The sequence below is a fragment of the Pseudorasbora parva genome, chromosome 20, assembly GCF_024679245.1.
Source record: "Pseudorasbora parva isolate DD20220531a chromosome 20, ASM2467924v1, whole genome shotgun sequence".
Lineage (NCBI taxonomy): Eukaryota > Metazoa > Chordata > Actinopteri > Cypriniformes > Gobionidae > Pseudorasbora > Pseudorasbora parva.
Window position 1 is genome coordinate 6,625,801 of NC_090191.1, and position 12,455 is coordinate 6,638,255.

The 12,455-nt window shown below is 40.0% G+C and overlaps 1 protein-coding gene across 2 annotated transcripts; it reads right to left on the bottom strand.

Annotated features, from left to right (window-relative positions):
• Positions 1–6,849: 6,849 nt before the first annotated feature.
• Positions 6,850–12,455, bottom strand: LOC137049276 (gastrula zinc finger protein XlCGF57.1-like). 2 transcript variants are annotated; one of them, XM_067427773.1, is made up of 3 exons: positions 12,406–12,455; positions 10,634–10,846; positions 6,850–9,206 (listed from the first exon to the last, which is right to left on the bottom strand). In XM_067427773.1, exons 2-3 carry the CDS (start codon positions 10,785–10,787, stop codon positions 7,987–7,989), a joined length of 1,374 nt encoding a protein of 457 aa, XP_067283874.1. In that variant the 5' UTR covers positions 10,788–10,846; positions 12,406–12,455; the 3' UTR covers positions 6,850–7,986. The 2 variants fall into 2 exon arrangements, with proteins under 2 accessions (XP_067283874.1, XP_067283875.1); XM_067427774.1 differs by lacking the exon at positions 10,634–10,846 and having other exon boundaries at positions 12,406–12,444.

A 12,455-nucleotide genomic window follows, 5' to 3' on the forward strand; every position in this document is an offset into this window, starting at 1 on the left:
ACTCTGCTTCGAGATGGCTGATCATCGCGTTCCTTCTGTCTGGTTATGTTGGTAGCTCCATTATTCGTAGGCTGCACTCTCACGTGTGTGCACAGGGCATGGACAGGAGCCTTGGTCTTAGCGCCAAGGTGACTTGGGAAGGCAGGGGTGGCAGACGCTGGGAGCACCTGTGTTGCGCTCTCTCTGGGCCAAGGCCCCTGCTCCGGAGGTCCTTGTCATACACCTGGGAGGGAACAGTCTGTGCCGGGAAGACCTCAGCCGTACGGATTTCCTTCGGAAAATGAAGGCCAACCTGGTGGAAGTCTTCAGACTGTTCCCCGACACCAGGATCCTGTTTTCGGGCATTCTGCCACGTTTGAACTGGAGAGGTCAGACTGGCAGGACGGCTTACGGGATCGAGAGGAGGCGCCGGTGGCTGAACAGCGCGATATCCGACTTCTTGGCAGGGAGACGGATGCGCTGCATTCGGCACCGAAACATCAGCGTGTCTCATCTCTGCAGAGACGGAGTCCACCTGAGCCCCGAGGGTAACGAGATTCTGCTCAGCAACATCACAGAAGCTCTGCGGGTGGAACTGGGTGCAACAACGGCTCTTTTAAGAGCCACCCACTCATTCAATTAAAGAGCATTTTTCCAAGTGTGTCGAATTGTGTCTTCAAGTGTCTTCACGGTAACTAATGTTCTAAATATACTTTAAAACGGTTGCCATATATAGCTAAAAAAATAACCTTTTCACGCTAACAGCATGGAATAAAGCAATATGCCCCAGTAAGTGTATAATAAATCTAAAGAAATGTTTCTATAAATGGAAAAAAATTTAGATAAACATATGATCCCTTTTATTTTATTTATTATTACATTTGTGTAGTGAATGCAAGTGCAGTAAGTTACAGGTCTGCGCGGGATTTTTTTTTCTCCCGCTCTTCGACTGTTCCGACCAGACATGGCTCTAAATTTAGAGCTGATTTAAATTTGTCTTTATTTTCTTTCTTGTAATTATTCTACTCATTATAAAAGTAAACCTAATGTGTTTGTATCTATAATCCCTTACCATAAGTTCGATCATGTGGTTCAGTCAGTTAAGCGGGTGGCTTACGGTGCATCGTTTTGAAGCGATTGACATGGGTTTGAATCCGCGTTCGGCAGAGTCCGCTCCTTTACCTTTTGTCATCAAATATCACACTGAAAAGGTATTTGCTTTCAATAAAAAATGATGACAATTAACACACAATCATTAAAATAAAATATTATGTACAATTACGAGAGAATATGATTTGTTTACATGTTTTTGGGGTATTTCACAGAGCAGGTGTTGTGATTAGCTGCTGTGATGTTGTTGAAATTTGTGCCATTAATAAATATTAATTTACATTTTACGAACATTCCTTTTGCCATAATTGTAATGATCCAGTGATATCCAGTGCTTCTATTGTGCCGGTGTTTAAAAATAAAATAAATAAAAAAAACATCTATTAGCACCAGCTACACTCGAGGCTGGGCTCTTTTGACTCGGCCTATCAAGCAGACAATATGAAGAGACATCACAACTTCATATCCAAGCCCTATCAACCAGTTACAGCACCCTAGCAACCATATATCAGCATTAACAAGCCATATCTCAGCACAAGAGCATTGTACAAATACAGAGTTGGGCTCTTTTGACTCAGACTGGTAAATAGCCTTTAAATATCACACAATATCACATAAGGTGTGCTTGACAGACATGTTGCTTGGCTCTTTACAGTCACTTGCAATAACCGGGCCTCGAGTTTTGCCACGGCAAGCACCACTCACAATTTCTTCAGGAATTGTGCTTTCTTTTTGATAAATGCAACATTTTTGTAGAGAAGTCAATAAATTATAAATCAGTAAACTTCCAAAAAAGATTTAACTGTAAATTGTAAAGTGAACTACAAACTCAACTCTTATTAAATTGTTTTAAATTTACATTATTTCTTTCTTGTCTATCAAGTCTATTGAAACATCTAGCTATTAATTAAAGAATAATCCCAAAAATTATTTAATTTTTTTTTATTCTAACAAAATGCCATCAAAGAAATAATAATAATAATATGTATATCTATTAAGTTCTGAAAATTGTAACAATGTATTTTTTGTTTGAAACACATTTTCATCTATATTTTTAGCCAATTTAATTCTGCCAATACTGACATAATTCATTAGCAATTTAATTTAACTAAAAGTTGCTAAAATGTGATTCTAATTAAATTCAAGTTATTTTCAGTTTGCTCATTAAATTGTGAAAGCTTTTCTGTCTGTGCAAATCACTGAATCTTCAATGGCCTGTCTTGTGCAAAAAACTTTGCTTTGATGCGTGTGACCTCAGCAGATGGATGAGAGGATCGACGGGAATATCTTAGGTAAGACAAAATAAAGTGTCACAATATCTATAAACCTTCTTCATATCTGTGATAATATGATGTGTAGTGTAATAATAAGGTTAGAGCTCATTATGTGACTCTTCTATAAGCATAAGATTTATTTATTTAAATAACAAGATAGTAATAAGAGTTATGATTAGTTGGTGTATGGGTAACTATGTATAGCCTAACTGCAGGCCTAGAATACAAGTGGTGCTCAACTAAAATTCATTGTTAATTAACTAATTTACTTTATTGCTTTTGCGCAATTGCTCAGGGAAAATTACCCCATAGCGTCATCTAACGTCCAACTCTGTAACGTTACCAGTATAAAAGCAGAAAACAGCATTTAACTTTACTACATGGTATTTCACATGGATCTCAACACAGAACATTGACCAAACTGTGAGGCCAGCAAATTATCAGCTACCAAAATGTCCTATGGCAATACAAAAAAGACTTGATGAGAAAAGCAGAGATTTTTATTTTCAAAAGGACGGAGAAAATGGAGATTTGAAAAGATGGAGATGGAAAAATTCAAACACTGTTTGATCATATGTGCACATATACATAATTGTAGCTATAGCATAATAAATGATTCATTTAGCATAATAAACTAAATTAATTAACTAATTTAACAATTTCAATAGTATCATTTCAGAGCATGATGGATGCAAAAAAATCTCTCTTGCTCTCTCTCTCTCTTTCCCCAGGTATCCAAAAAGTGAACAATACAACAAGATGTGTTCAACCGTTGTTACCAATTACCAATTCTTGAGAGACAGGACAGGAAGGTGATATGTAAGAACATGACAAATTTTTCAATTTCATAAACCCTTTAATACTTCCTACTTCCTTTAATACTGATATTGTTATCTCGAAGGTGGTACATATTTAATTATTTAGTGTTTTTTATTTATTTAAGGTGTCATGACAAGTCATGCTTAAGAACAAATTCAAGAAATATGATCACCCTTGGTTGACATTGAAGATATAAATAAAGTTCGCTGCAGATTCAGCAAAGTAAAGAACCAGAGGATTTCCCCAAGCATCCAACAGACATGTAACACCCAAGAAGGCAACTAATAGAGAAGTATGCTACATGATATGCAAGTGACACATTAATAGATTTTTACAGTAATGTCTTTAATTTCTAATTTTCTTTTAGACCGAGGATCTATCCAAGGTCTGAAGAGGTAATAGTCACAAACAGAACAATCTAATTATAATAATTTAAGAATAGGTTAAAGTATACAGTTATTAAATGAGTGCATGTGTTTTAGTTGATAGAGTAAATCAGGAGAAGATGAATACAGCATAGGGATTCACTTGGAGAGAAGGAAAACAGAATAGAAGAGGACACCAAATGGAATACTTTTACAAGACTGCATGGCTCGGAAAAGAAATGACATGACAGACTACTTGAAACATTATTCCACAAAATAAATACTATCACGATATCCAGCCCTTAGGCTGGGGACACACTGCAAGCGTGCTGTGAGCATCTCGGCTGTGTGGCGTGTCCGTTTTTATTTCGGCTCCCATGTTAACCGGTTAGAGCTTGCATACTGCCTGCGTCACCCGCGCAGAAAACACGTGCATGCTTCAAATAGAAGAGACGCCTATTTTTCACGCGACACGCGAGCGTGTTGGAAGCATTTCCAGGCAAAATAGCATAGGAAAAGATGTTTATATGCCATTTTGACACAAATACAAATTAATAAATTACATTTTCATGTTTGAAAGTCTTTAGGTTAACATAAATGCAGATATAGGCCTAATTGTAATAATAAAAAACAACATAATTATCCATTTTGAAATATTAAACCTGTCAATACAGAACAAAATGTTCTGTAGCCTATTTTGCCGTCAATACCATAGATATGTATGGCCAATAGGCTACTGCCGATGTTGTCTTGGCTGTATCAATAGGCAATATATTTATATTTAACATGAAGTATAGGGCTTCCCTGTACATTAATAGCAGCAGAAGCGCCGCGTCAGACACGCTTCTGGTGTGCAAAGACGGAGAAAACGCCAGGCAGCCGCCCCGCGGATGACACGCAACAGACACGCCACGCTTGCAGTGTCCCCAGCCTTAAAATCCCCTCAACTGTGAGTAGAATTGAATTACAAATTATGTCTTCAAAGCAATGCACATTTGAAAATTTTTGTTAATCCTTTTTTTGTTTTGTTAGTTACTTGTTTTAGAGTTTGAAACCATATTTGATGCAAACATTGAAAAAAACATTCTGAAAAATCTCGTCCTGGTGGCACAAAGTTATTAACGAGTGCAACAGAAGAGAAGTTGGGGTTGAAATTTGTGCTGAGTTGGCTGAGGTGGAAAAAAAACATGTTGATTTGACACACAAAGGTAATGATTATGAATATGAATGTCAATTTATAATCTCTGTCTTTATAAAGATTCGCAATTAACATAATATCTGAATATTTTCACAGTTTTATATGTAAGGTCTCTCAATGGCTGTTGCTGTCTTGCTGCTTCCACTTTTATTCAAGGAGAGTCTGAGATCTCGAAGTCTTATCAATGAGGTACAGCATACTTATAAAAGTACGTTTTTATGCCCTTTCTCCTTGAATGTGTGCAGGTTACACTATAGAGCGCTGCAGGTATGACGTCAAAACCACACACCCTGGTTCCCTTGAGATTTTCTTATGGGGTTTTACTCTTGTGGGCTCTGACGTCATAACCTGCACATATAATAGGGTTCTTTCCAATATAACATTAATTATTTGTTTTTGACAAAAAAACGTCTAACATTGGGCAAATTTAACCAGTTATGATGTCACAAAGTCACATATTTCATTAGGACCTTTATTTTATTTTTTACAATGTTTTGTTTTACAAATGGTAGTAGTTAAAATATGTCTTTATATCTAATATAACATTATACTCTCTTTGTTTAGGAACCCCATACACCAACCCTGTGCTGTAAATAAAGGGACGTGTCTTGGATGAAGAGTCTCTTGAATATTGATGGAAGAGGAGAAGATCTGTCAAGTGGATGATCTGACCATGGCTCTTGTTGTTTTAATGGCAATACACTTCATTTTCAACATTGAATATCCTAAATTTATTCATTCAATTTCATACTTGAATGTTACTGTACATCTCTGGCTGCCACTCTAAATCTTTATATATATTTATTTTATATTATACTATACAATGGGAATGTGTACAATATTTTTTAAGTAAAGTTTTAAGTTTAAGTAAGGGCTTTCTCCGGGTCACAACCACTCAACTCACACCACTTCACAAACACAGCCCCTTTAGAAGCGTAATAGGCGTCTTTTAGAGGGGGCTCGCGCCTTGTAATTGTATTTATAATACGGCGAGACAATGAATCCCCTATTACTGGTTCCCGCACACCGCCCACACATGGAGTTTCCACCATTCGGGGTTAGGGTACCATATCGAGCCACCTGCTTGCGACAGGAGGTCCCGTCTCAGCGGGATCACCCACGGGGGGCCTGCCAGTATTTCCATCAGATCGGGGAACCATGCTCTGTTCGGCCAAAAAGGACTCGCTCTTGACCGAGGCGTGCTTTCATTGTGAATTCAGTTCCACGAGATATGAGATCGATTGTCTGGGGGATAACACGCTCACACAGAGGCCCAAGCTCTCCAAATGACGAAGCAGAACATTTTTGTCCGCCAAAATCCGCTCTCTCTCTCGACTAGCGACGTAACCACGCCATTGAACCGGGGTGGTCTGCGCCGAAACTGAAGTGTGTAGCCACACTCTATTGTGTTCCGTAACCAATCTGAAATGCCTGGAATGGACCGCCATGCATTCGCGAAATGGGGAGAATAACCTCGCCCTCTGCATTCCGAGCGACGTCGCTGCATATTGAGGCCGCGTTCGGAAAATTCCTGGGACGAATGGTCGCGATGCCTGGCCGCGAGGGTCGTGCATTGCCGCTTACCAGCAAGTGCGAGCCTTCCCGGTGAACGCCTTGTTTTCATAGATGCAGACGCGTGTAAACGAAGGGCGTCGCGAGCGAACCGCTGCCGCGGAGGTATCGCAGCCCAGGCTTTGGCGGCCTCGTCATGCAAGTCGGGGGAAGAAGGGAGCTCACTTCCTTGGAGCAGCAGCTCGGCGGCCCGAGTGATGGAACCAGGAATCCAACTTGCTCTTAGTAGGCTCGTCGGGGGAATCCCATTCCAGCCCGAGGTTGCTTACAGCCTTGGAGAGAATTCTGACGAGCTCGTCATAGAAAGCAGCTTGGCCCTCAGCTTCGGAGTGTTCCTCGGGAGAGTGGGCACAGTCCCTCTCGGATGCAGTTAGGGACATAATTTAGTCAATATCATCATCCTCCGCTGCGCCAAAAGAGACTATCTCCGAAGCACAAGGGGTGGGGCGGAGACTTTCTTCAGGGAAATACACCGGAGAACGGCGGGGTGAGTCTAGAACCCTATACATGCGGTTGCTCACGTGTGGCTGGCGGCAGTGGGGCGATGCCATGAGCACTCGCTAAGAGCAGCTCGACCCGGCAAGTGCCGCCTCAGTGTGGGTGGGACCTAGGCATAGGATGCAGAATTCGTGGGTGTCCGGAGCCTAGGCCCCAAACACAGTGTACAAATGGTGGACATGCTGGAACGCCAAGAGGGAAATCCGTCTTCTCGCGTCTTCTCCACAGCTATCTTCAGTAGAATGAAAGAGGAAGATTCTGAACAAATGCCGCTAAGACGGTACATTATATAGCGATTGGGCTCCGCCCCGACTGGCACTGGCCAGTGAGAGTTGCAACTTCACTGGCATTGTCCCCAAGCGTCAGCTTGATATAGAGGCTTTTATATGTATTTTCTACATGTGTTTACAAAATTTTATTATAAATGGCTTATATATTTTAGAAACCATATAGGCATGGTAATGAGGAGCATGGTTTTACCTGTGACTACCCTGCTCTTACAGTTAAATGAAACTGACCTACAGTTAAACTCATTATAATTCAAAAATGTCATTATAATTCAACAAAACATCTTTAAAGTCTAAATCCCATGAATTAAGGACAAAGCTTATTTCTCTTTACATGTTTTATGAACTTTTTAATCACGTGATCGTTTACTCACCCTAATGTCATTCCAAACTGGTCTGTTTTTTTTTGTTCATACAATATTCAGTGGTAGCCTAACTAAAATGGCTTGGTTGCCAACATTCTTCAAAATATCTTCTTTTGTGTTTCATGTACAACTTTTAAAACAGACAAAGAAAAAAAATATGACAACATAATCAAAGTAGATTTTTTTTTAAGTAGACTCTTTAGCTCCGCCCACACAATGACCTCCAGCTGCTCTGTTTTATTCAGAAAGACTCTGTATATTGTATCTTTCTTTTATAAATATAGTAAAACTAAAGACTTTTCTGAGAAATGAAGGATGCAATGCTGCTCTATAGGCACTCAAGATTGACAGAAATTGAGTGTGATACCCCCGCCTTATATTTAAGGTGATTTAGTACTGAAACAATAAATAGCACCTTATACAGTCTCTTAAACAAGAGGCGTTTCCTGTCTGTGAAATTCACTCCATGGCTATTTTATACCTAAAACTTTACCCAGAGTGATCACATGTAAACGGCTCCTATCCAGAATGAACTCTCATGTGTTCGCCAAGTCTTCCTTTTCGGTTGTAACTCTTTCCACACTGTTGGCATGTGAACGGCTTCTCTCCGGTGTGAACTCTCATGTGGACATTAAAGTTTCCCATTTGACTGAAACTTTTTCCACACAGAGTACAGGTATAAGGTTTCTCTCCAGTGTGAACTCTCATGTGACTGTCAAGGCTTCCTTTTAAAGTGAAACTCTTCCCACATTGTTGGCAAGTGTAAAGCTTCTCTCCAGTGTGAACTCTCATGTGACTGTCAAGGGTTCCTTTTAGAGTGAAACTCTTCCCACACTGTTGGCAGGTGTAAGGCTTCTCTCCAGTGTGAATTCTCATGTGGACTTTAAGATCTGCTTTTCGGATGCAACTTTTCCCACATTGTTGGCAGGTGAACGGACTCTCTCCAGTGTGAACTTTCATGTGTTCTACAAAGTGGTGTTTATGAGTGAAGCTCTTTCCACACTGTTGGCAGGTGTAAGGCTTCTCTCCAGTGTGAACTCTCATGTGACTGTCAATGCTTCCTTTTAGAGTGAAACTCTTTCCACACTGTTGGCAAGTGTAAGGCTTATCTCCAGTGTGAATTCTCATGTGGACTTTAAGATCTGCTTTTCGGATGCAACTTTTCCCACATTGTTGGCAGGTGAACGGCCTCTCTCCAGTGTGAAATCTCATGTGGTCTTTAAGGCATCTTTTTTGGATGAAGCCTTTTCCACACTGTTGGCAGGTGAAAGGTTTCTTTCCAGTGTGAACTTTCATGTGTTCTACAAAGTGGTGTTTATGAGTGAAGCTCTTTCCACACTGTTGGCAGGTAAAAGGTTTCTCTCCAGTGTGAGATCTCATGTGGACTTTAAGTCTTTCTTTTTGGATGAAGCTTTTTCCACACTGTTGGCAGGTAAAATGTTTCTCTCCAGTGTGAATTCTCATGTGATCTACAAAGTGGTGTTTATGAGTGAAGCTCTTTCCACACTGTTGACATGTGTAAGGCTTCTCTCCAGTGTGAACTCTCATGTGTCTGTTAAGGCAGATTTTTGTAGTGAAATGGTTTCCACACTGTTTGCAGGTGAAAATCTTTTCACCCCTTTTTTGTATCTTTTCAGTCTGTGAGCAACTAAAAGTTTTTTCTCTAATGAAATCATGATTCTTATGTTGATCTCCCAATTCATTCAGTTCTTCACTCTCCTCTTTCAGCACTTTCAGGTCTAAGGTGAAAAGAGACAAATACACATTAACAGCAGTTTAACATGTTTTAGTAGACATTTTAGTAGTTTTTTTTTTTTTTAAAGCAATGAACAAAACATTTAACCATGTAAAGCATCACAACCAATGGAAAAGGGGACCAGAGGGCTCATAAGTTTATGGGGGGACACTGATATGTAGCCAGACAAAACTTTAATTCAGTTCTCTTGTCACTCATTAAGCGTGTGGTGTGTTTGCTCTAGCTCTGTGTGATCTCCATCTCTCTCTTCTGGATTGCAAATAGCAAAAATGTAAAACAGACAGATTAATCTTATTACACGGCTATGTGGAATACTTGATTCTGATTGGTCAATGGCACATTCCAGCGGTATGTTATTTCCAGATGACAATAACAATCGCCAAAATGATTAGCACACCGCTCATCCGGTTACTACGAGTTATCTTGGACGGTGCTTTTTATATGCTTAACGTGTCACTCCACTGTCGTTGACTTTCTAGCGCCATCTTGTGACTGAAAAACAAAACCACCACGTGTTACAATGGAAGACTTTTGCATTAATTTCAACATATATGGTACAAACAAATCTTTTCTGCAATGGATAAAGGCTTAAACAGTTTTGAACAGTTTTTCTTTGTGGAAGAGCTAATAAAGTATTTAAACTCAAGACAATATTTTGTGTCTAATTTACTTGTCACAAGTAGCCATGTAATAAGCGATTCGAGTCAGGGTCCGGATCACTCTGTCTAGGTTTATTCTGCGATAGTAACCAGCTGGATGAACATTATCCATTACATATAGAAATGGCTGGCAAGACAACATCTATATATCAATAATAAATAGTAACGCACATGTATTTTCTTCTTTTCTCCAGTACGAACTCGTACGGTACGATTAAATAAGCTTTAACAACAAATCTTTACGATCATCTGGTCTGTCTGCTCACTCTCTGATGAATGAAATCTGACTCCTGCTGTGAGTGTGACTCTTGTTCGGGTCATGCTGTATTAGACAGACACGTTCAGATTTTAATTGTCTGTTTTCTAATTGAACTACATTAATTTATCAGATTAATTAATTTATCCCCATTAGGGGATCAGAGCCTTAAATTGGTCCCGATCCCCTAATGGCTCCTGTCAGGTTTGCTCCAATCTGCAAATCTGCAGATACAAATGGTTGGGGAAAGGTTGTGCCACTGTGACTTCATACACTTTTGTAAATCAAGGTGTGCTTTTAAACATTTTTGAAAGCACACTTCATTTCATGAGTGGAGACTGCAAATTTTAGTCTTCACATAGCTTGCTGGGTACAAAATAAAATTGTGTCAGACATTCATAAGATCAAAAAATAAACATATAATTAATTTCTGTAGAGGTAGAAGTTTTTATACTAATTATCAAATGACTGAGAAGCTTTAAAAATGAAACCAACCTGTTTGTTCCTCAGTTTCTTCATCTTTCACTCTCAATGTTTCTTCAATCTTCACGTCTTCACTCTCCTCTTTAAACTCCATCTTTATGTCTTCACTCTCCTCTTTAATAAACTCCATCTTAATATCTACACTCTCCTCTTTAATAAACTCCATCTTTATAATAGTGTGTCTTCTCAATCTCCGTCGCTTCACAAGGACTTTATCTTTTTGACCTGTTTAAGATGAGAATAATTAACAGAAAGATAAATAAATCCAACCTAAATCTCTCCAAGTTCAGTAGTTCTAACACAAATAATAAAATAATTCAAATTATACAGACCCTTGATGTATTAGGCAATTTAGCTATTTAATGATTTGTAGAAAACGAGATAGAAATAGAAATGCAGCACGAATCACTGAATCATTGGGGGGGGGGGGGGGATGCTGTTTCATGCATACTGAGCTTTTTACACTGTTAAAGACTTGGATTCCCATCCTAAACATAGACAAAGTTTCAAAAACTAATGTTGGACGTTTGATGGAGTATTTCTGTGTCAAAAATACTCCTTCCGGTTTCTCACAAGTTTCAGAGAGTTTTTTTCGAGTATGGCTCGGCTTGACGTTAATAGAGCGGAAGGTCCTTGTATGGGCCGTACGGGCTCTTCTCCCGGTAGGGTGCGCGCGTGTGACTAGAGGGAGAGAGGAAATGCACGACGCCCATAAACACTCTCAGCTGCTGGGCTCTTCTCCCGGTAGGGTGCGCACGCGCGTCACTAGAGCGAGAGAGGAAATGCACGCCGTAAACACTGCTCTCAGCTGCAGATCCAGTCGTCCGTGAACACTAATGTCGGTTATAGTCCGCGCCGCGCTCCACTTCATTCCTCCACTTTGACATTAAGCGACTTCAACGCTTCAGCACAGCATTCCGGGAAGGCAGCGCTGCAATTGAACCGATTTGAACGCAGAAATGCTTCCGTCGCATCGCAAAGTGGATCTCCACACTCCAAGAAGTGTGTTTTTGATGGAGCCGTCCCAGCGATAAAGGTTCGGTCCTGCTTTGGAAGCAGCCGGTCAGTAAAACTGCTTCAAATGTCTGTGCTGTTGCTTATCGTCGCGTATGTAAACATCAGTAAACGACACGATCGCGTGCTTCGTCATTCAAATGCGCTAACGGACTTCATTGCTGTTCTATGTAACTTATAACGTTACACTAGTCTGACGTGCTAAACCGTTTTGCTTGCTTGCTACTAAGGTTTGGTCGCATAGAATAGCCCATACAGTACATACCACAGAGACGGACGTCCTGCTGTTGCTGTTTCTATTTCAGCCTCCGAATTAGATTCTGGATCATATCTATTAGCTGAGATCGATAGCAAGGGTTTCTCCACGCTTGAGGACGTCACTGCTTTGCGCATTCGTCATTCTTTAGCTCCACCCACACGATACGCCTCCAGGCGCTCGTTTTTTTCCGGAAAGACTCGGTACAGCCCATATTTCTTTTACAAATATAATAAAACTAAAGACTTTTCGGAGATATGAAGGATGCAATACTATTCTTTAGGTACTTAAGATTGACATGAGATTGACTGAAACTGAGTGTTTCACCCCCCCCCCCTTTAATGTTTGAACTGATTCATGATAGAGCGAAATGAGACGCTCCTTCTATTACTCATAGTTTCTTTTGTTTACTTTACTCACACAACGCTGATAAATGTTACATAAAGCAATGCAGTGTTGCATTTCATAATATATATTCATTCTACTTCTCTTTAAACGCTTAAAAAACACAAACCTTTCTTCACCCAAATCACAACAGATGCAGGAGCACGGCGCGGCCTTATG

Bases quoted from the DNA above. Each gene is read 5' to 3' on its own strand.
- LOC137049276 (XM_067427773.1), bottom strand. From the start codon at position 10,787: ATGGAGTTTATTAAAGAGGAGAGTGTAGATATTAAGATGGAGTTTATT. The intron at 9,207-10,633 runs GTTGGTTTCATT...TTTTCACCTTAG, and splicing joins AGAAACTGAGGAACAAACAG to ACCTGAAAGTGCTGAAAGAG.